General features: G+C 37.0%; 5 protein-coding genes across 24 annotated transcripts; 3 read left to right on the top strand and 2 right to left on the bottom strand.

Annotated features, from left to right (window-relative positions):
- The first annotated feature begins 3 nt into the window (after positions 1 to 3).
- LOC104709875 (KRR1 small subunit processome component homolog) lies at positions 4 to 2,827 on the top strand. Its single transcript, XM_087462885.1, has 11 exons — positions 4 to 425; positions 520 to 630; positions 757 to 825; positions 1,056 to 1,112; positions 1,261 to 1,299; positions 1,397 to 1,501; positions 1,639 to 1,721; positions 1,819 to 1,900; positions 2,161 to 2,304; positions 2,409 to 2,486; positions 2,571 to 2,827. Exons 1-11 carry the CDS (start codon positions 147 to 149, stop codon positions 2,691 to 2,693), a joined length of 1,170 nt encoding a protein of 389 aa, XP_087319011.1. The 5' UTR covers positions 4 to 146; the 3' UTR covers positions 2,694 to 2,827.
- A 282-nt stretch (positions 2,828 to 3,109) lies between these two features.
- Positions 3,110 to 6,832, top strand: LOC104708247 (uncharacterized protein At5g08430). 2 transcript variants are annotated; one of them, XM_010424791.3, is made up of 7 exons: positions 3,110 to 4,172; positions 4,336 to 4,436; positions 4,637 to 4,696; positions 4,870 to 4,920; positions 5,116 to 5,186; positions 5,327 to 5,652; positions 6,227 to 6,832. In XM_010424791.3, the coding sequence occupies exons 1-7, from the start codon at positions 3,536 to 3,538 to the stop codon at positions 6,655 to 6,657; spliced, it is 1,677 nt and encodes a 558-aa protein (XP_010423093.1). In that variant the 5' UTR covers positions 3,110 to 3,535; the 3' UTR covers positions 6,658 to 6,832. The 2 variants fall into 2 exon arrangements, with proteins under 2 accessions (XP_010423093.1, XP_087319009.1); XM_087462883.1 differs by having other exon boundaries at positions 3,141 to 4,172; positions 4,377 to 4,436.
- Positions 6,833 to 7,606: 774 nt separating this feature from the next.
- On the top strand, positions 7,607 to 13,929 carry LOC104708245 (uncharacterized). Of its 19 annotated transcripts, none has more exons than XM_010424787.3 (21): positions 7,607 to 8,203; positions 8,618 to 8,680; positions 8,826 to 9,151; positions 9,267 to 9,363; positions 9,438 to 9,515; positions 9,608 to 9,667; positions 9,766 to 9,870; positions 10,096 to 10,206; positions 10,529 to 10,570; positions 10,715 to 10,828; positions 10,907 to 10,983; positions 11,359 to 11,606; positions 11,696 to 11,817; positions 11,914 to 11,956; positions 12,085 to 12,176; positions 12,322 to 12,370; positions 12,672 to 12,742; positions 12,828 to 12,941; positions 13,059 to 13,159; positions 13,474 to 13,519; positions 13,666 to 13,929. In XM_010424787.3, the coding sequence occupies exons 1-21, from the start codon at positions 8,051 to 8,053 to the stop codon at positions 13,714 to 13,716; spliced, it is 2,163 nt and encodes a 720-aa protein (XP_010423089.2). In that variant the 5' UTR covers positions 7,607 to 8,050; the 3' UTR covers positions 13,717 to 13,929. The 19 variants fall into 19 exon arrangements, 14 of the variants coding, with proteins under 14 accessions (XP_010423089.2, XP_010423090.2, XP_010423088.2 ...); XM_010424788.3 differs by having other exon boundaries at positions 11,356 to 11,606; positions 12,672 to 12,730; XM_010424786.3 differs by having other exon boundaries at positions 7,608 to 8,203; positions 11,356 to 11,606.
- A 2,779-nt stretch (positions 13,930 to 16,708) lies between these two features.
- Positions 16,709 to 18,619, bottom strand: LOC104709874 (uncharacterized). Its single transcript, XM_010426421.3, has 8 exons — positions 18,541 to 18,619; positions 18,360 to 18,458; positions 18,118 to 18,212; positions 17,903 to 18,016; positions 17,618 to 17,685; positions 17,367 to 17,477; positions 17,039 to 17,282; positions 16,709 to 16,962 (listed from the first exon to the last, which is right to left on the bottom strand). The coding sequence occupies exons 1-8, from the start codon at positions 18,617 to 18,619 to the stop codon at positions 16,852 to 16,854; spliced, it is 921 nt and encodes a 306-aa protein (XP_010424723.1). The 3' UTR covers positions 16,709 to 16,851.
- Positions 18,620 to 19,194: 575 nt separating this feature from the next.
- Positions 19,195 to 20,768, bottom strand: LOC104708243 (uncharacterized). The gene is made up of 3 exons (XM_087462866.1): positions 20,304 to 20,768; positions 19,952 to 20,167; positions 19,195 to 19,779 (listed from the first exon to the last, which is right to left on the bottom strand). The coding sequence occupies exons 1-3, from the start codon at positions 20,317 to 20,319 to the stop codon at positions 19,457 to 19,459; spliced, it is 555 nt and encodes a 184-aa protein (XP_087318992.1). The 5' UTR covers positions 20,320 to 20,768; the 3' UTR covers positions 19,195 to 19,456.
- Between the last annotated feature and the right edge of the window lie 2,685 nt (positions 20,769 to 23,453).

Here is a 23,453-nt window from a genome sequence, read left to right as displayed (position 1 = left end):
TTTAATTAAATCAAGACCAGCTTGCGATTCCAGCCACTATTGTAATTTTTCTCGAAGGAGAAGATAAACCCTAATCATCATCATATCGTATAATATAAAGCTTCGCCGCCGTCAAGAGAGGAGGAGGAAGTAACTGATTGTTTACAATGGCGAAGGTGGAAGAGATTGAGCACGAGGAGGAGAATATTGAGAAAAGGGTGAAGAAGAAAGGTAAACACGACAAGCCGAAGCCATGGGACGAAGACCCAAACATCGACCGTTGGACTGTCGAGAAGTTCGACCCGGCATGGAATCCCACTGGGATGCTCACTACGAGCAAATTCTCCACACTCTTTCCTCAATACAGAGAGAAGTATCTTCAGGATTGCTGGCCTAGAATCGAATCCGCTCTCAAGGAATATGGTATCGCCTGCAAGCTCAACCTGGTGCGTCCCCCCCCCCCCCCCCCCCTCTTTACGGTCTAGTTGCTTTTTTTTTTTTCTGGGGTTTTATTGATATGTTTGAAAATTATTTGTGTAGGTTAAAGGTTCTATGACTGTTAAAACGACGATGAAGACAAGAGACCCGTTCATCGTTATCAAAGCTAGGGATTTGATTAAGCTTCTTTCCAGAAGTGTCCCTGCTCCTCAGGTATTATTACGTTGTTACAATTCTAGGCTCTAACAAATTTATGTGTTTGTTCTTCTATGTAATTGGAAGTCTGTTTCTTTCTGATATTTGTGGTTATCATCTTCTTTTCACTTGGCATCATTACAGGCTATTAAGATTCTAGACGATGAGATGCAATGTGATATCATCAAGATTGGTAACTTGGTTCGGAATAAGGTACAATTAAGTCTTACTCTCGGGGACTGAATTATGAGGCCTAAGTTCAATTATCTCACTCACCCCTGTGCTTGCATTTTGATAACTTCAATTATCTAAAGACAATCTATAGCTCCTTGATGTCACATTCTACTATAAACATGTGATTTCTTTAAATTGATTGAATGTAATGTCATTCTGTATATAGCATGCATAGTCAACAGGTCCTAATATAGACTTTATGTTTGCAGGAAAGATTTGTTAAAAGAAGGCAGCGGCTTGTGGGTCCTAATTCCTCTACCTTGAAGGTTTGTCAACTGTCTGGTTCAAAGTCCTATATTTAACAGAGAGATGTTTAGTGATACTAGTCGTGTAATGCTTAAGAGGTTGTGCGAAACTGTTGTTGTATGCTTATGTCATATGTGTTTTGAGGCTTAATAATTTTGGTTCTTGCAGGCGCTGGAAATATTAACCAGCTGTTACATTCTAGTTCAGGTAATCATGTGTTTCTTTTGCAAATGTCTCACTTCAGTCGTACATTTTTGTTTCTTTGGATTTTTTTTTATATTTACTTGCTCCGTGGATTTAACAGGGAAGTACTGTAGCCGCAATGGGTTCATGGAAAGGTCTCAAACAAATCAGAAAGATTGTGGAAGAGTGCGTACAGAATAAAATGCATCCTGTATACCATATAAAGGTTTTTATGGAAAATCTCTCACTTTTTTGTTGGTTCTATGTGCTTCACTTATACCACAATCACGAGAACTTGGTGTAGAAGCTTTTTCATTAGACCATGTCAAATGGGTTCATATACTTCTAAACTTGGTTATGCAGGCACTCATGATCAAAAAGGAACTGATGAAGGATCCAGCTCTTGCAACTGAAAGCTGGGATAGATTTCTTCCCACATTCAAGAAGTATGGGACTCTCGATTTATTGATTAGTGTTTTGAGTGACATTTCTTAAATCGCCAGTAACTCATGAGTAGAGTGCATTTCGAATTTGATTTGTCAGGAAAAATGTTAAGCAAAAGAAGCCCAAAAGCAAGGAGAAGAAGCCATACACACCTTTCCCTCCTCCACAACCGCCTAGCAAGGTAGGAAAATTGCTTATGTGAATTATCTACCAATTCCTATATCGTTGTTGTCCATATCCTCCTATTGCATGTTTTTCGTTTGTGTTTCTATGTTGTTAAACCCTGTATGTTACAACGTTTCTCAGCATGGTTTTACTATATTTGCGCTGTTTAGTGTCTGCTTTCTAGTCTTTTGGTATTTGGGCCTTGCAAGTCCATCATTGTTCTCCAGGTTGTACGCTAATGCATGGTTTTGAACTTGTTATATGATTTTATTCCAGATTGATTTACAATTGGAGTCTGGAGAATACTTCATGAGTGACAAAAAGAAGTCAGAGAAAAAATGGCAGGAGAAGCAAGAGAAACAGACAGAGAAGAGTACAGAAAACAAAAGAAAGAGAGATGCCTCATTCCTCCCACCTGAGGTCTCTCTTCTAATTTGATTGTCAAATCGCGTCTCTCTACCTTTAAATTAATCCCAAAACCTCAAAATTCCAAACGCTTGACTTTGTTTGATTGGTTATCGCAGGAACCTGTGAACAACAACAAGTCAACCAATTCAGAGGATGGAAAGAGCGATATAAACGAGTTAACAAACTCTTTGAAGGTAAAACGAATAACCGCACAGCTCTCTTGTGTTGCTTTGGGGAACATGTACTGAGTTGGTTTTTTGTTGTTATGATATTTGCAGAGCAAGACAAAGGAGTTGAAAAAGCAGAAGAAGACACACGAGAGAGTGAATGCAGAGGATTATATTGATGCTCCATCTGCTGATAAACCTTCCAAGAAGAAATCCAAAAAGAATAGAGATTAAATTCTAAAACTTGTTTTTTTATCTTAAAAAATATTGAACATATATGTGTTCAAAGCTAGAAAATAAGTTGAAACTTTGTTTTTATGGATTCATTGCAGTTGCAGGTGATGATGTTATAAAAAAAAGTTTAAAAATTATCTGAGTAAGTTCGTTCTATTACTTCTATAATTCTCGTAATTTCCTTTTTTGTGGTTTCAAAATCTTTATTTTTCTAAATTTAGAACGGAATATTTATATACGCAGAGATATCTTTACGAGATTTAAATGACATATATTGACAACCTGTTAAATCGTTGGTAATTAATGAAATTTTGTAAAATTAGTTGATGTAGACGACGATATTGCAGTTGTTTTGCTCGGTTTCCATTTTTGGGTTTTGACCGGTTATTAACATTACATCTCTGTTGACTAATCAGAATCTTTTAATTACCAAGAAGAAGAAGAAGAGGGCACGTGGTGAATGGTGAAGATGCTTTACTGCCACTGGTCCTTGCCTTCCCCCTTCTCCTCCCTAATCAAAGTCGCCTGAGAATCTGAGCTCTCTCTCTCTCTCTCTCTCTCTCTCTCTCTCCCCTTTTTTTAAAATTCCTGCCGGAGATTTTGTTCTTTCCGTCAATCTCTACACGGAGAGAGCTCCACTCTCGAGCGGCGATTCGCTCGGTGGATTGTTCTTCCTCAATTCGTGCATTTCCTCAATTCGGTGGATTGAATCTTCTTCCTCGCGACGCCACGACTTTTTTTTTCTTTTCCATCTTCCAGTTTGGTAAATTACTTCTTAAAGCTAGATAGTTTCGGAGTGTGACTTCTTTTATTTCCTTCTTAGGTTTTGAGAGATAAGAGTAATGGGGGATATAATTTGGGTTGAGGAGGGTAATAATAATAATGTCTCTGCAATATCATCGAGGAAAAGAAAAGCTAGACCTAAAAGATTCGAATTTGTAGGATGGGGTTCGAGACAACTCATTGAGTTTCTCCAATCACTTGGTAAAGATACTACTGATATGATCTCTCGTTACGATGTTACTGATACCATTGCCAAGTACATTGCAAAGGAAGGTCTTTTGGATCTTTCTAATAAAAAGAAAGTTAAGTGCGACCGAAGGTTGCTTTCTCTTTTCGGGACTAGGACTATTTTCAGAATGAGAGTCTATGATCTGTTGGAAAAGCATTACGCTGAGAATCAGGATGATTCGGATTTTGATTTTCTTTACGATGATGAGACGCCGCAGATTATTTGTCACTCGGATAAGGTAGCTAAAATGGGGACTAAGGTTGTTAAGAAAGCTAGAGTTAGAGGTACTTTTGCTGCGATTGTCAGTGATAATATCAAGCTTCTCTACTTGAGAAAGAGTTTAGTTCAGGAATTGATCAAGTCTCCTGACACCTTTGAGGGTAAAATGTTGGGGAGTTTTGTGAGGGTTAAGTCTGACCCTAATGATTATCTTCAGAAGAACCCTTATCAGCTTGTTCAGGTTACAGGTAATTTTCTGAATTTTTTTATTATTAATTTGTGATTGTGTTGGCCTCATTCGTGAAACAAGATGGTCACATCACTATGATTATGTCTCTTTTGCTTACATATCTCTGGTTCTGTTGTAGAGAGTTGAGCTATCTTTGTGCTTTTGTTTTGTCTGTTATCTAGGCGTGAAGAAGGAACATGGGACTGATGATTTTCTTCTTCAGGTTACAAACTATATGACAGACGTTTCTATATCTGTGCTCTCTGATGATAATTTCTCCCAGGTAATTTTCTTTGATATAATTTTAATTCCGCAAAATTTTTTTCTTCTGATCAGTGGAGAGTCAGGTATCCATGTGTTCTGAGAACCAGCCACTGGGCTTCTCTTTTTTTGTTACTTAAATTGTCATTCATGATTACAATATTTGAAACAACGCCTATTCTAGCCAATATATTCTTACAATTTATCATAGCATTCTTGTAGGAAGAATGTGAAGATTTGCAGCAGAGAATAAAGAACGAGCTTCTTACGAAGCCTACAATTGTAAGTTTTCCCATTTTGCTGTGGTTTGAAAGATATTTATTTTCACTCTCTCTGTTAAAGATTTACAGATTTACAGATTTCTATCATAAATCCCAACGACTTGCTAGCCTTGCTGTTATGGCGTTTCAGATTTTGTAGTTCTTAAATCATAGTTCATTTTGAACCTTCGATAGGTGGAGATGGAAGAAAAGGCTAGAAGTTTACATGAAGATCAGACAAAACACGTATGTTTGCGAACATCCTCTCGTACTTCATTTCTGTATATCTTATTCATCATGCTTATGAGTGTGACTACAATGATAGCACATGAAGCACAGTCCTTTTACAATGATAAACTTTTAACTGTTAAGCAGAAAAAAGCGACTTGTGGTCCTTTATCTTTCTAACTGACCGTCAATTTTTGGTGACTGCCTTTTTAGTGGCTTGGAAGAGAAATTATACAGTTACAAAGGCTTATTGATCGGGCCAATGAGAAGGGATGGCGAAGAGAATATCCTTTTATGACGTTATAAAATGTTTCTATTGTTATAATTTTCAATGAAGAATATTGTTCGTAGAAAGTGATAATGAGATCTGAAATAAGAAAAAACGTCTTTGATTAGAGTTTTTCATGACTTATTGAGTTGTTACGCTGTCTGAGTACCTGGAGAAGAAGGTTCTTCTTCAAAATCCAGAAGAACAGGCCCGGCTATTCCGTGAAGTTCCAGAAGTTATTGAAGAGAAACTTGTACCAAACCCTGAAGCGTCCCCTGAGGTTCATAATAGTGACAACGAGCAACAACTGAGTGAATCTCCATTATCGTGCATCCAAGAAACCCCAGAAGTCCGCAACCTCTTTGGTGGAGAAGATCAACAATGTAATGGGTATCTAATATCAAACCCCAGCACAACTCCGGGAATCACGTCTCCTGCTATGGAATTAAACGAGAGATTGCCAACCTGGATTGCTTCTACAGGTGCGTCATAACATTTATAAGGTTACTTGTTCTACTGTGTTGCATCTTACCATCATTGTTCATGCTACTCATCTTTAGCTTTGATTTGTCTTGCCTGTGACGGTATACTTGCATCTTATCTGCCTTCTATTGTTATAAATGTTGAGAAGACAGTGATATTACTGCTCTGCAATAGAAAATTTTAGATTTACCCGAAAATTGGAAAATTCAAGCCAGAGGAATTGATTATTGAAACTTCATGTACAGTTTGTAGAAGCATTTTAGACTAAGGCATCTGGTGATATCAACGTTGTTGTCTCTCTTTCTTTCTTTCGTTTTTTTCGCATTGGTAGAATCTGAAAGAAAAAAGTCGAGCAAAGAATGCTAGTGAAAATTGAAGAGAGATATGACAATCTCTTTGTAGCTATATGCTGGTTTTCAAAAAGGAATTGGCATAGGAATCTTTTAAAGAATTGAGATTGATTTGCGTCAACTTGTTTCTCTGATTTGGTATATTCTGTAGTATTCAAACCTGTTTTGAAAGGATGAGATGGTTCTGCAATTGATACCAATCCCCATTCTTCTGAATTAACAGGTGATGGATATCTTCATGGAGATGTAGAGCAGCCAGCAAATGGCATCACTGGAGGAGAGACGCCGATTAGAGAGTCTGAAGTTTCTCAGCTTCCGTCAACTATATCAGTAACTAATCCCAACAACGTATCTCAAGCTCAACCCAATCCATCAGAGATAATCGAACTGAGCGATGATGATGAAGATGACAACGATGATGGAGAGACCCTTGACCCTAGAGTTGAAGATGTTCAGGCTCCGTGTTATGAGAAAGAGAAGTTCAACTGGCTATACAAAGATCCCCAGGGTCTTGTACAGGGACCTTTCTCTCTCATGCAACTCAAAGCTTGGAGCGACGCAGATTACTTCAGCAGAACCTTCAGGGTTTGGATGACAGGACAAAGCATGGAATCCGCAGTTTTACTAACCGATGTTCTTCGTCGAGTTAAATAATGGAATACTTGGAAGACTATTAGATTCAGTCAAGAGTGGTTTGAGTTAGCTGTTACCGTCTGTCTTTATTTTCGAATTGCTCCTCCTTTTAAGTAATCAGCGAATAAAAAAGGATGTGAAGCTCACAGTGTTATAACCTTTGAGTCCCATGAGTATAAACAATTGTTTGATCCCATCATTGCTTTTGAAGAATCTTGTCTTACATTTATAGTAAATCTCGTTGGAAAAAAGTCTGAAACAGGAAGAAAAAGAAGAGATATATGGAAATTAAACTAATGTTTGATAACCAGTACAACGAGTGTTTTCCAAATTCCAAATAATAGGTGTTAATTTGGTTTATGTGATTTAACGTAACATGTATATTACTTGGTAATTTTACCAAAAATAAAAAAGATTGTTTCACACCAATTTCTTTTTTCTTTTTCTTTTTAATCTGTTTTATCTATAATTAATACGTTATAATATAAAATCAAATTTTAACTCTAAAACGAAAAATAAAATGGAAAAACATAAAATAATGACACTATTTTATTTGATATACATAACTAAGTTAAAGAAAACTTGTAGATATAAAACAAATAATATGAAATAAAAAATTTAATTCTAAAACGATAAATAAAAGAAAAATTAAAAAAATAGTTATTGCACTATTTTGTTTGATATAAGAAATAAATTTTGTAAATATAAAACGACAAATAATATAAAATAAAATTTAATTCTAAAAGGATAAATAAAACTGAAGTCGTATAAAATAATTATTCAAAAATTGAGAGTAGAATCTAACTGTAATTAGTTACAAATAAAATAAAAATAGAAAACCAAAAGTTACTACAATAAAACAGAGAAAAACAAAATAAATTTGGTGTAATAATAATGATAAATAATTTTAAAACAATAATGAGTAAGAGTGCTGAATATTCTATATCTAATAAAACACTATTAAACAGAAGAAAACAACTTTAATAATTAGAATTGGAACCAAAAATAAAATTGAGAAACCCAATTCTGAGGTCACCACCACACCTCTCAGAGAGTTTAATCGAAGAAGAAGAAGATGCAGAAAGATTTTGAAATCCATTTTTGTTTCTTTTTCGTATGATTCGAAACTCATCATTCCTTCTCAATCATAACACCATTCATTCTTTCTTAATCTCAATCTCAATCTCAATCTCAATCTCCAAAGCTTGTTTTTTTTTTTTTTTTTTTCAATTCTCACTAGTATCGAAGCTTCTCTTCGGATAATAATACCTTAAATGGTGATTAGTTACTCGAAAACCTAGATAAGATTTTGAGACTAGGCCGGATTTTGGAGCCGTGTTTTTTTTTTTTTTTTTGGGGGGGGGGGGGGGGGGTTCAGTTTCTCTCGAGGGGTTCGATTTCGGATTCGTGAAATATGGACAACGGCCATGAGGAAAGACTTGCCCAGAGGTTTTCAGGAGTGGGTCTCGGAGAATCTTCTGGTTCACATGAAAACGACGTTAAAAACGGTAGCTTGTTTCAAGTTATCAAAGCTGTTGAAGCAGCAGAAGCCACAATCAAGCAGCAGGTCTGTCTATATTCTTATTTAGCTTCACTATCTCTTCTTTGTGTCTCTGAAATTGTTTCAAATGAGAGCACTTTTTTACTTTAGAGGTACTCTGCCTCAATCACTTCTTGTTGTCACTTTAAGATGTTTCCAAGGTTCTTGTTGTCACTTTAAGATGTTTCCAAGGTTATGTGTAAGTTTCTTTAGGGCATATCAGAATAGCTGAAGAAAATGCAGGTTGGTTTGCTCTTAACTAATGCGAGGGGATAGAAAGTAGTATATTTTGGTTGTGAGGTCAATTTATGAATTTCTTGTTTCCTTGCTTTTTCTACTGCAAATTTAGTTGGTTACTTGGGAAATGATTTGGGCACTGATGTGTGATTTGCGTCCAGCAGATAGTCTTTCTTGCTCTTCTCTGACTTTATCTCTGACCAGGTGGAAGAGAATAACCTCTTAAAGGCTGAGCTTCAGAGAAGATATCTAGAGCTTGCCAAATATGTAAGTCGTTTGATTTTCATTTTTCTGGTGAAAGGACTGATTTCTGTTGACATTTCCATGGCATGCGTTTTGGGTTTCTCTGACCAAAGTTGTGGTATATATGTGTGTTAATATGGTAGCTTTTTTTTGTCTCTATCTTCCTTAGAAATCAGGAGAATCCTTGCCCCAGACATCTGATCTCCACTCGAATGCTACAACCGGTGGGTCTTCCCCGTTACACCTTTTGGCCGCTGGTGTGAATCCAGTTGACCGGGGGAAGGGAAAAATCAATGCTTCAGGTGCTGATTCGTCAGGTATGCTGGTTGTTCACCAGCAAGTGTATCTAAATGGAGAGGAAGCTACTGTGAGTCATCGTTCTGAAGACCATTCTGAGGGAATCATGACTAATGGCATTGTCAGAGGAACTGTAAGTGGTGCGGGAGCCTCTCAATTGTCTTCGTCGCCATCGACAATATCATTGTCTCCTATGAGGTATTGAACCTCTAATGAACACTGGCCCCCGTACTGCAGTTTTATGTTTGTCGCATGGTTAAGCTCTATGAACATCAAGGCAGAGTGAACATCAAATCTGTTTTTCCTTTGTTAGACCGCTATTGGAAGGAGATCACTCGCACATCAACTCTTTTTCTCATGAGTTGATGCCAGTAGGTGGAGTGAATAATTCAGGCACCGCATGGAAGCAGGTCACACTCTTACTATCTCTTTTTCCTTTCTAGTGAAAGTGAGAGAATGTTTCCCTGACTATACAATTATCCAGGAGCTCATTCACAAGGTCCAAGAACAGGACCAAGAGATTTTGCGCTTACGAAAATATCTTGCTGATTATTCTGTCAAGGTGAATCGCTTGTTTTAATCTCTAGTTTTTTTATGCAGACGTGGTTGATTTTAAGTACATTGTTTAACTAACCCTTTGGCCTTTTTTTTAAGGAAGCCCAAATACGAAATGAAACATATGTTTTAGAAAAACGTATTGCGCACATGCGTTTGGTGAGCTTCTCTTTCTATTTTTTTTTTAAATCTGTACAGACGGTTGGTTACTTATTCTGGTAACACTTAGGGACTATTTTTCCTTCTTGTTGTGACAGGCATTTGATCAACAACAACAAGACCTTATTGATGCTGCATCAAAATCTCTCTCATACAGACAAGAGATCATTGAGGAAAATATTCGCTTAACATATGCCTTACAGGTATTATCTTGTATCTTTGGGTACACTTTTCTGTCTTTTGACATATGTATTGTTAATCTTCGTTTATAGTTCATTTTATAATCCTTTTTGGTTGGAATCCAGTTATCATCATTTCTTACCGATCGTTTTTAAGGGATCAATTGGCAAAAAAAATCAAATCTGTCTTTGACACACCTCACTTTCATTTTACAAATCCATATTTAAAATGGCTTTTGGTTCTATCAGGCTGCAGAGCAAGAGAGATCTACTTTTGTGTCGTACTTGTTGCCTCTTCTGTCAGAATATTCGCTGCATCCACAAATTTCTGATTCTCAGTCTATTGTTAGCAGTGTGAAGGTTAGAACCAAAATCTTAAGTTTGTTATATTTATTAGTTTATTTGTTGGCTTTTCAGATCTCCTTGACCGTCTATCTTCAAAATCATTTTCTGTTGAATAGTAGTTTTTGGCTGGAGACTTGTCAACTTTGCCGCCCTTGAAATTCATTAAAGTAAAAAACAATATAGAAAAAGTGATAAAATGGTTTCCTCAGTAACTTTTGAGCACCATAGAGAAAACTAAAGTGACTGATAGAGATCCCTGCTTCCTTGATGTGGGGGGTGAAGTTTTTATTGTCTCTTTCCCGTCACCGCATGTGATTGATGTTTACATCATATTCAGGTTCTATTTAGGCATCTGCAGGAGAAGCTCCATCTTACTGAGGTATGATATGCGGGTATGGGGTTTGCTGACACCATATTTCAGCGTTTATAATTACAGTTTAGTCCCATGGTATTTGCTGGAGCTATTGGCTACTGATCTATGATAAGGTGATTTGTTCTGATCTTTTTTCTTTTCTGGTATTAGACAAAGCTAAACGAGACAGAGTACCAGTTAGCACCGTGGCAGTCAGATGTAAATCACTCAAATGCGTCGCCTTTGTCAGCATATCAACCTGTTGGTGTGGGTTTGAGATACTCAGTAAGTTCATATTCCTTAATGTCCTATCAATGTGCTTAAGTGACTTAAACTCAAATATCCTTCTTTGATTTCCATTAGACAGATCCGGAACACCATCATCAAGATGGGCGTGGTGGCTCAGCTGCAAGTAATTACCATTTTGATGATCCCGAGAGGTATAAATGCACTAACTTCTTATTGATTCCTGGAGACCCGGGTTAGTAGCGATTCTTAACTAATACCAAGAGTAAGGGATGTAAAGATGATACTGGAAGCAATGAATATTGTAATTTTTTGGGGGATGGGCTGGGCGAAGCTAAATGCTGATATTATGCATGTCCAAATTGTCAAGTTCTGTGTCAATTAGACACTTTGAACATTTGTTACTTTTCTTCTTTCTAGATAACCATGAAAACCCTAACTTTGTAGCATGGTAACATTTTCTGAGTCCTTGCCTGGGTTTTATGCAATGCAGCTAATGGTGGATGAATGCTTTTGATTTGCAATGTTAAAATTTGTTAAATGATCAAACGTGTCTTGTGTAACAGTAGGTCGCCAGCCTTCCAGATGCCTGTGCAGCCAGCTCTCAACCAAGATGAATCTCATGGACCAAATAATCGTGTTCAGTTTCGTGAGCCCCTCAGCAATACTTTTATGGATGATGCATATCCAGAAGAACAAGCGGATACAAATCAAACTTTGGAAAATTCGACTTATGTGGCTGTTGATGATCCAAGCCCCTCAAATTATCCGATTTTGGCCCCAGTTCTTGAGGAACCATCTTCATCAATTTCCGAGGGTAATGGTTAATAGCTATAATAGTGGCATAATACCAATTCCATCACTGTCTTTCACTTTGTTTTGAATATTGTAAATCACTCTTGACAGCTGCAGATGAGGATCCATTGCCAGGTATAGCAGACTTACAGATATCAGGAGAACCATTTCCTGGACGAGAGCTTCAGGTTTCTGGTCACTCTATCAATGGAACGACAAAATGTAATTTTGAGGTGCATGCGAAATTGAAAGTATTAGTTTTTACCAAGTTTACGTCAAATTGCATTTTTAATATATCTTCTCCGGTACTCCCTTTCTTGAAATTTCAGTGGGTACGACATCTGGAGGATGGATCAGTAAACTACATTGATGGTACACATTTTACCTACTACCCTTGCTTTATTCCAAGGATTATTGTCTTTCTGTTTTTCTTTACAGTTAAATATGGCGATAGAAAAAAATATCTAAGAGCTTGACTGTTGACAATATTCAAAACGCAGGAGCAAAGAGGCCAAATTATCTTGTCACTGCCGATGATGTTGATTTATACCTTGCTATTGAAGTTCACCCCTTGGATGATAAGAACCGCAAGGTTTATTTTTTACTTAATCTTCTCTGTTGGATAAGAGAATACTTCTAAAGCCATGTTTGGGAACTTTAATATTGTGCTAGATGTGATTACCATTTGGTTAGGTGTCTGGTTGTTTAATTCTTTCGGCTTTTCTATCTTATTTTAGGGGGAGCTTGTGAGGGTCTTCGCCAATGAGAATTGCAAGATCACATGTCGTAAGTGCTTTTACTCAGAAACTTTTGGTCGCTCATGTACTTAAACTCAATCTCTGGCAGTCTGGCTGTTTGATCCATACCTGTCGTTTCTCCGTAGTTTTACATGTAGAGTTAAAGAAATCTAAACCACATGACTTGTCAGTTTGTGATTCAGTATTGGTTTCTTCTGGCTGTTTTTCGGTTGGTCTGATCATTTAATTCTAGCTCTTTAAATCTAAGGGTTCCTGGATAATCATGAAATTTCTTGTAAAGCGTAATTCGCAGTTATTTTTCTAAATCTATTCCTCTACTATTTTCTCAGATCCAGAGATGCAGAGCCATATAGAGAAGAGTCTTTATAATGGTCATGCGTTATACAAAGTAACCTATTCAGTATGACAGTTCTCTTTCATCTTTTACAATTCTATGTGTGTTTTTTGGTTTGCCTTTTTACTATATGATCTCTCTTTTGAAACAGATTGGTTATATGGATATATGGGAAGCAGCTACATTGTCTATTAAGAAAGAAGGCTACAGCATCAAACCTAATAATGATCCTGTAATTACAGAAAAGTTCTCCTCTTCTACTGCGGTTAGAGTCTTGCCTTATGTGTCCCTTTTTCTTCGAAATTTGATGTTGGCTGATTATATGCTAGCATACATATCGTAGAATGAACTGACATTATGATCTTTCTGATTCTTCTCTTAGATTGTGATTCCCTTTGATCAGCCTGCGGATTTTGTGATTATTGGTACCGATGGTGTGGAGCATCTCTGTCGAGTGGAGAATGATGCAACAGATCTTAGCTGGTAAGTAGAATTTGGCTTTCTTTGGATGAAATAAGGTAGATCAAAACTCCTACTTCCTGTGAATGCAGGAATTTTTCTATGAATTCGATGAAAATGGATGAAAGTGAAACAAGACCCTTTTTGTTTTGTCTTCTTTCTTTTTGTGTTTTCGAAAGAATCATCAATAGTCAAAACTTCAATCTGAATACATTGAATATCTTGCTTGTGTTTTCTTTCTAAATGAAGTTGTTTAATGTGTTCCAAGTATTCATTGAAGTTTCCGGTTTCTTGTATTAAGCAGTGGATCTTTTGTTTTGTGTTTTTCTATTGGGCAGCTCAAGAGATACAATTGTGCTCACCCTTAGATTATTTCTAAAGAAGGTAATGTTTCAGCAGATAACCATCTATCTTCTTCAATAACATCTTTGGTTTGTTTATTTTCTTAAAAGCTAATTTCAGCTTAATATACAAGAGTTAGCTTTTTGAGAAGCATTGATTGATTATTTGGTTTGCTAATTTTGTTGCAGGCTCTGCAGAGAAAGAAGCAGAAGAAAAAAGGATTTTTGTTTAACAAATGAGTTTTTGGTAAATAGTATTGTTGGCTCTTTTTTTCTTTTTCTTCTCGCCTCTCCAGCCTTACAATATTAGAGATAGTCTTATGAACGGTTTAGTGTTATTTATGTAAAGGCTGCTGTGCTATAGCTGATTCAAAAAAAAAACTATTCAATCGATTTCAGTATAGGAATAAAAATGAGCAAAAAAAAAGTAATAAACCAATCTTTTGTTTATCAGACTCGAGTTCTCTTGAGTTCCTCTTACTTCTTTCAATTCATTACAAGTGGTCAGTACGATGAATTTTTACATGTAGGTTCATTCTGCAATCATTTCTAAAGAGAAGCCAATTCAAATTCAAATTCACACAAATCTGTTTCTTAAAAAAAAAAAAAAAAACTCAATGGAACATTCATTCTAATTACCAAAAGACCCTCGTTGAGCTTCACCTATATAAATAAAATGATTCCACATAGTTAACTAATTACCATCCTTCCCACTTGTGCATGAAGTCATCCCACATAGTAATTGCAATGGAGTCTCGTAGAGAGTCAGCTGCAATATCTGTAGGCGTAGAATTCAAGTGCAGCAATTCCAGTTCTTCTTCCTCTTGTCCATACGGTTCCTCCACTGGACCAACATCTTCAGCACAAGCAGCGAAGAGCCAGTCGTGAATCCCGTCTTCCCTTTTAATGAAGTTGTGTAGAGCACAAGTAGCAATCACCAGATCCCTCTGGACATGGAACGGATACTGAGGCGCCGATATCAGGATTGGAAACCGGGTTTTCAGCATGCTGAATGGTCTTTGAATAACGTTGCTTAGAGACATGTGCCGGTGATTGAAAAGCTCATGTGCGTTCTGTGGCATTTGGCTTGCACCACGGAACTCATGGAGACAGTACCTTGTTCCCGGGTATGGAGCAATGAATCCTTCTGTGTTTGTATAGTCTCTATCGACAAGATAATATTTTCCTGGAAAAAGGGAGCAAACTTGAGATGGGACTCGTAGAAATCTCAAGGGATATGCTGGATGTAAGTTAGAAAAAATAACCTTTGGGAGCTTGTGGGAAATTCTGGTTTGGATCGTCTAGGACTGCTCTTAAGATGTGTAAATCCTCAACAGAGCCTTCCCATCCCGGATAGACAAATATAAACTGTGAATCAAAAGTGCAAGCTGCAAGCACATTCTGAGTAAGTATGCCTTTCTTGTTCTGAAACCGGGGCTGGTGTTTTGTAGGAAGGTGAGCAGGAATTTGCAAGCCATCTACAACTCCGATACAATCCTGAGTTAAGAAGGGTATAAAACAAAGCAAAACTAAGAACTTTGCATCACAGTTCCAAAACTCAAGAGTTTCTAATGATGATTAGATACTTTCATTACCTGGAAATATGGATAGAGCCTTTTGCTATTGACTATCTCGGGAGGTGTTTCCAGAGATGGTGGGTGAAGGAACTCACGTGACAAGGACTTAACCGCCTTTAGCACGTTGTTAAAATGCCGGCTAATGGTTTCACCAGAACGCTGAAACCTCTCTTGTATCACTCTGATTCGCTGATTATGGCCAATGATGCTTAAGAATATAGCAACCTGCTCTTCTACCAAAACACTAGGAGTATCACGCAGCAAGCCTTTCCCTCGAAGCGTTTCAGATAGCTTATGAAACACATGCTTATCCATCCGAAGCAGTTCCCTGCAATCTTTAACAGGTCCTTCTAGCAAGGCTTTCAAATATGTACATATCGTAGGAGGCGAATTACTCTGAGGTTGATTTACACAACTGTGGTAGTACAAGTAACCAGCAGCTGCAGCAACTAATTCCATCTCATCCAATTCTATGTCAAAATCTTCGTTACTAGTGGACGAATCTGAAAGTAGAGCCAAAGATAACAGAGCAATTCCATATGATCAAAGTTTCTACTAGTGACAATATATCTTCATTCATAAGTAAAATGAAAGCAAAGAACCCCACATAAGCTAAGCCAACAGAAGCAGAGACAAACAGAGAGATTGAGGCCAACGAAAACGCCTTCACAACTCCTTCATCAAAGGATGAATTCGTCGCAAAGTTTGGATCACCGTGAAGAACCTTCGCCGGATGCAGATCTGATGCACCACCACACTCGGAACCCTAATCTCAACACCACCGTTTAGCCTAGATTCATCGGATCTCAAAGAAAAACCTAACAATAAAAAGCAATTAAACTAACTAATTTATCTAACGGATGTTATTTTGCCCAAAGGTTTAAAGAAACAACTGATAATAAGAGACCTGCTAAACGAATGACTTTTTGAAATGAGAAAGTAGGTATGTTGACCAACACCTTGTAAATCATCCAATGCTTTGATGCATTTGCTGATAGAGAATCTATCCACGTCCTTGGTCAATGCCGCTGCCCTCATTTTGGAAGCTGCTGCGATTTCTAGCATTGCTTCAACAATTGCATCGCCACAAGCCTTGCGACCTCTCTTGCGTGTTGTTGTTGGTCCAGAACTAGAAGGTGTACGCTTGTTCTGTCCACCAGTGACGTTAACTTCATCTCCAGAGCCAGAGAAAGGTTCATCATCACCAGACATCCTTCAAAAAAAGACCAAAAAAGCTTCAACGTAAGAGAATCAAAACAATGAACGAACCTCTAAGCTCGATAGCTAGGGTTTTTTTTTTTAACTCGATACATGACAACAAAATTGGATTCTTCATCTTAAAAGACAAGGAGCAACTAGGGTTTGATTTCGATGAACACAAAGCTTACATGTAGAAACGGAAACAAGACGATGAAAACGAAGATGGAAGAAGCTTTTGCTTAAAGCCTGAGAGAGTGAGAGATTAACCAAAGCGTCCACATTAGTTAAATATCCGATCAACTCATATTTTCTCTAATTGTGGACCAGAACCTTATCCTAAATCTCAAAATTGAGTGTATACCATATACCTTTAATTTGCCTAATTGAGTTGAATAATCAATTACTTAATCTTCGATTATTTGAAAAACAATACTAACACAAGTATGGGAAGCAGGAGGAAAAATCCAAACGGAGATTGATTATATCTTAGTCTGAAGTACACAAGACACAGCCCTTAGAAACTGTTCTCTCTAATCATAAAATGAAGGATAAAAGAGATTTGTAAGGAGAAGAAAAGGAAAGCAATAAAAGCTTGGTTTTAGTTGGGCGAGAGAAAATGAACACGAGCAAGAGTGTACTCTTTTCCGGCAATCCAAACACCAGTTTGTGACCACTGTACATCTTCCCAATCAAGATTCTCCTCCAGTACCTACTCAATTCAAAATCCTTAATCATCATCAACTATTCTTTACAATCAAAAATAGAGTCAGAATGGAAATAATTACCTCGATATGATCTGCTGGGAGTGGAAACCCTATAGACCGCATAACCTTCTGCGGGAGAGGTTTCTTACAGCGTGACCAACGGAAAACATCGATTAAACTGTTGTCTGAATCTGTTTTGTCACCGTTTGTCAGATGGTTCTGTGACTTGTTAATACTATCTGTCTCCATAGGTTCATGTGATGATTGTTGTTGTGAGGCTTGGATTGCCTTGATAGTCTTCTCTCCCGCGAAACAGAGCTCATACCTTTTTCCATACAAAGATCAATTCAGCCTTCAAGACCTTATTCATATCAATGAAAACGCTTGTGTTTATATGATTTGTGAATACCTGCATGAATGTGTTTCTAAGTACAAAACTTCTCCTTTCTTCAAGCGGGCTGAGGTGAAAAGAGGCTTCTTGAGACCCTTATCAGCGACAATGCTTATGCTATATTTGATCCTGCAAAAAAGTAGATCAATGCGTAGTAGAACTCATCTTGCGTCTGTCTGAACATTTTAGGTGATACAGATTCATGATACAGTTAGGAAACTCAGTGAACATTTCTTTGAAGCATTGGGAGAAATTATTCAGACGGTTACCAAGGTTCATTGCAGAGGTTGTATTGTATTGTCACTTCTCGTACAAACCTTTGTTGCCGCAGAGCATTCTACAAAACGGTAAACAAGTCATCAGTGATCAAAGGATATGAAATATGAGAACATTATGCACACCGAAATGCTATCTGCCGTAATGCAATAGTTGTAGAAGATTGCACCAAATGCTTGCAGTCAACAATACTGCTATTAGTCTGATCAAAATTCCAAATGAAGTAAAGAATGGGAACACTAAGCGAGCAGAGATTTCCAAACTGGAAGGAAAAATACCGAAGCTGCAGCTCTGGTGGTCATAGATCTTTCAACAGCCATTGGTGCAAGTGTTGGCTCCACAGTTGAGGAGTGTGTAAGCGAGGGTTCCAGTTCAATAGTTCCACCTCCTTTCTGGAATCATATCATCAGAAATTTCATAAACTGGATATTATGCACATAGTGGAAGAAGGTTGTCAAGGTAATAAAAGGACAGATTACAGATGTCAAATCACCTTCAGTATATAGCACCGCTCAACTCTGTAACTGCATCCGATTCCAGCTCCCCATGCTCGAGAGCGGACATTGTTCCTTAGCTTGGAGGTGTAGTCTAACCAATTTCTTAGTTAGAATGAAAGTTCGATAAAAGTTCTTTCTTGTTGTAAACAGAGACGCAATATAGTATGAAGTTTTTGCCCATGGACATGGAACACTTAATTTAAGGAATAATAAGCAAGATAGAGGTAAGCTAACTTACAATCTTGTGACGGCAAGACTCTAATAGTAGCGCGCAACTCTTGCATTGTCGGTGGAGGAGGAGAAGCAGTGGGACGACAGTAACCTGTATGCATGAGAACTAGATGACAGATAGACTAGAATCAGTGTGATGTTCGGACCAAACAAAGACATCAACTGCAAAGATTCATTAGGACATGTACCAGCAACAAGATCCGAATCGTCTGTGTATATATCTGTTCCCCATAGCTGGCCACCTCTTACCTGCATAGATACACTCATGGAATAATATATTCAGCCTTCTATCGTACATTTTGTTGCAGCTTGGTTCTACTACAATTGGAGTGAAGACTAACGAATAAGTTTGCTTGCTGTGAAGAAGCATACCGCTTCACCGTTGCTGGTATGGTTTTTACATTGAATTCTCTGGTATGGTTTGTGTTTCAGTTATTATTATTATTATTTTTTTTTTTTGTGTTTGTGTTTCAGTTATTATTATGATTTATATAAGTTGACTATTGGTTTTAAACTATCAGTACATTATATATAGCATGTACAAAGGTAATTAAGTTAAGATAAATGACTCTCTTATCCTTTCTACTCCAACAAACCTTTACATTATAATAATTTTGCATATTTAATGTCAGCTATTTAAATAATTGATCAAATTCATTTTTTTGCAGGTTTATAACCTAGTACTTATACAATCTCCAATAATATGTCTCTAACTACTCTCTCTACAAAGAGGAGAATGACATTCGAGTAATGAACAAAATGTTTTTTTTTTCTTTCTTTTTTATTCACATCTAGTTTCTTTCATTTTGAAAAGAGCTTAGGAAAAAACAAGATCCAACCGCAGAACAAGAGCTCCCGCTTTATATATAAAAAAAAGGGAACTTAATATATTATTCTGCTTTCACTTGCAATATTTTCTTCCATTGTGAAAATATATTTTCTTGAGAGGGAGATATTGGATAGCAGAGATTTTATGCAATAAAATGAAAGAGAAACTAGGACGAGAAGAGACCGACATCGAAACAAAAGTAAGAAATAACCCTGAGTAGCTCCACAATTTTTCTCTGCATAGATAGACTTCAGGGCTACGCACAGACAGACACCTTATGAACTACTTGCACTACAAGTATTGTCAACACCTTGTGAACTTTCGCATTGGGCAGCAACTCCAGTTGATAAGTCTTTCCAAAGCCACCATTTTGTTACCGCATAATCTCTCATGACTAATGACTTTTGAGGCTGTACCAAGAGACATGTGAAATGTCTATATTCCAACCGGACGAATGCCTTGACAAACTCCCTGTAATCATCATCATCTCCCACGAAGATGTCCCCAAGGATAAGCATATAATTTGCAGGTGAACGATTTTCAATTGACCAGATTAGAAGGTCCACTAGAAGCATCTCAAGTCTAGCAACTCTATCTCCTGAAAATATATAAAAACCGATCGATATCAAGAAGAAGCACACATAAGTTGAAAAAATATATATAAACCGATCGATATCAAGAAGAAGCACACATAAGTTGAAAAAATATATATAAACCGATCGATATCAAGAAGAAGCGAGTATTAAAAGAGATTCAAGGGAATTAACAACCTTGTGGAGCAAGTATGATCTTGAATCCCGGGTCGGTAGAAGCATACTCGTTGAAATCATCATTGGTCTGATTCACATAAGCATTGATGGATACCTCACCGTTGTAACCGGATTTCTCAAGGGTCTGTCTAATGTTCTGCGAAACATCCCTAACACCGTAACCTTCAGGCACCGGGCAATCCACGACGTCCCAGAAAACACATGTCTTCTTACTGTCTGCGATCGGGGATACAAGAGATGAAGCAAAGGTAAACCATCTAATTCAGCAGATGCATACAGTTATAAAGAGAGGAAACAAAAAACACATCTAACGCTTCATCAAGGGTAACAAACAAATAGATAGAGATCTTACTGGAGACGTCAGACATGGTTTCGATAGGACGGCAAGAGATTGTCTACTCGAGAGAGAGAGAGGAGAATTTAGGTTTTAGATCTGTTTGGAGCGGCCATGATTTTTTTTTTTTTTTTGCTACCAAATTGATAAAAAATAAAATAAATAAATAAATAAAAAAAAATTTCTCTGATGTTTTTCTATTCACAAACCAACACTCTTATCTTCTGAACAAATTTTGTTTTCTTTTCTTATTGGCCACCAAGCTACTGTTAAAAGAGAAAATTGCAGGTGCCTTACAACCAACTAAAGCAGAGATAAAACATAACAACCAACAAGAATAATTCAAAAATGACTTAACTCCTGAAACTAACAACGAATCAGTCTTAGAAAAGCTTATTATTCTTCAAAGCTACTCCAACAAACCTTTACTTAAACTGGAAAGGTTGATAAGACATCTGGTTTAAACACATTGTGCTTGCACTCAAAGAAGACTTCACAACTTTATGAAAGTCTCCAGCGTCACTGGTTTCATCATGATATTGGCCACTTGGTCTTCGGTTCCACAAAACACCAACTTCACAGTCTCTTGATTTGTAAGATCATGCAAGTAGTGGTACCCTACATCAATATGCTTTGTATGTCTACAAAGTGTAATCACAATACATCTCCATACACTTGCATTGCTCAAGGAAGTTATGCTCCATGATTCCTTTTACCCACACACAATGGCACGCATAAGTAGTTGTAGCAACAATGTAACGCCCCGACCGCCACTTCTTACTGGGCCCATCTCCAATCCCAGTTCATGGGACCACCTTCTTTAATGGGCCTCACGTCCTCTCACTAGGCATGTGAGCCCATCATATCCGACGGTCGGTTTGCTACGTCTGGAAGGCTTTAAAGACTTGTTACCGTTCCTACAAATCACCACATGATCTTTCCCTGTGTTCTGTCCTCACTCGCACAATTCCGAGAGTCACTTCGCAGAAGGTCACCCATCCTGAGACTACTCCACATCTAGCACGCTTAACACTGGAGTTCTTTCAGGACTCTTGACCGAAAAGATAAGTGCACTTTGGTGACATAGGTGACCAAATCTATTCTTTTAAACCTCTCAACAAGTCTCTAAAACCGGGCTGTCACAAACAAACTCATCTTCCATTGAAGACAACGAAACCACTTCCTGTTTCCTTGTACTCCAACACACTGCTGCTCCGCTTAGCAAAAATACATAACCTGAACTGCTCCTACGACCATCTACGTCTCCAGTATAATCACTGACTCTATATGCCCACACTTTCAGCTCAGACCCCCTTTCAAATATCTTAGAGCTCTTTTTGCTGCCTGAATATGTTCTTCCCTTGGCTTTTCCATGAAACAAGATAACAAACACACCACATACATCATGTATGATAATTTTGATTGCTCTACCTCTCATTGATTTCATCAACTCAAGTATTCTTTATCTCTGTTTTTTTTGTAGACAAACTTAAAAACAGAATCATAAACATATGTATATTTACCAAAGTAAGCAGAGCAAATAAAAAAACCCGGGTATGTGACTAATTACAGTGTCAACACCAGTCAAAAATGAGGCTGTGATCAACAACTTAAGTACCTCATTGAAGTCAACGATCTAGAATGTGAAATATAGTGATGGTTGATATCAGTTCCATATAAAATCAACATAGCCTGATTTCTATATAAAACATGACTTTATGCCATTAGTACACTAAGAAACTAAGAGAGTATGATGAACCGAATTCAGGGACTAACCACTATATAATTCTTCTACTGACGAAAGAAACTCTCATCTGCCATTTTCCACATTTTTTCTTAGTTAACAATTGTATAAAAATGTATAAGTCCGAAGGACCACAACTGATTTAAATTGTTACAGACCTTTATGTTTGGAAAAAAAAACACCAAAGCGATTGAAAAGTAACAATGCTAAGGGTGTCCATGCTTAGGCAATGCCAAAAGCAACATCATCCGTTTCATTTCAAGCAACATCATCCATTCCGTTTCAACATCTAGTCGAACATTCAAAAAGAAAACATTAACCACACAAAAATATGGTGGTTACCGGATCAAACACATGGACATGGGAAAACAGATAGTCTAGAAACTTTAGTAAACAGACAGTTTACAAAACAAAGATTAATGACGACTGGGTTAGACAAGGTAAGAAACGTCAATAGCGTCGAATTTATTCTGTAATATATGTATCAATACACCAACTAACAATCATAACTACACTAAATAAACCGTTCAGTTCTTTGATGAGAGGAGAGAATATAAAAGTACCTAGACTATCCGCTCCTTGTAGTGAATCGGCGCCGATATATAGGTACAGCGATAAATTTGTGAAAGAAAATATAGAATTCCAAAACAAATTTCAAATATAAACGTATGAAAAGAGCTAATTGAACAGGTTTTTACGAAGAGAAGCGTTGATTCGGCAGACTAAAACAAAAAGAAACAACGATTTAGGGAAGGAAGCAAAGAGTGTCTTTTCATTTAATTTATTTAATAAAATAATAACATCAGATTAAATCGTAATTGTTGGATGAGAAACTAAAACATTTTTAACCGTTGGATATAAAAGATCACATCAGCCGTTCCTCAAAAGTGAGTTTGCTATTATATATAGATATAAATAATTGAAATAATTGTTTTCATTTTGAATTATTAAAATTTGATAATTAATAAACAATGGTTTTAAAAATAATTCTTTTAATGATTGAGAAACATTCATAGAGTTTCTTTAGTAGAGGATGATTTTGTTTTAGGTTGTAAGGTCATCTCCATCAAGGCATTTTATAAGTTTCTTATAAATTTGCTAATAATAAAATAGAATATAAATAATGAAAACAGCTTAGTTTTACTAAGCATCGATCGTTATATAAGATGTTTTACATTCATTTAGAAACCCGTGTGTGTCAACTTTTGATTGGTTGGGAGAAAAAAGTTTTTTTTTTGTTTTTTTTTTTAAATTTGTTTTGTTATTCTCTCTCGTCTCTCTCTTCATCAAAAAAATTGGGAGGTGAAATCATCGAAAAAACTGGGTAAGGAAGGATCTCTTTGATTTCACTTCTAGCGAAATTAGGTTTCTATGATGATAGCTGTTTGGGAATTTTGAATTGATCTGATTGTTTGATGATAAGA

The sequence above is a fragment of the Camelina sativa genome, chromosome 8, assembly GCF_030686135.1.
Source record: "Camelina sativa cultivar CO46 ecotype springtype chromosome 8, ASM3068613v1".
Classification (NCBI taxonomy): domain Eukaryota; kingdom Viridiplantae; phylum Streptophyta; class Magnoliopsida; order Brassicales; family Brassicaceae; genus Camelina; species Camelina sativa.
The sequence above is the reverse complement of the archived record's forward strand: the minus strand, read 5'-3'. Positions and strand labels throughout refer to the sequence as shown.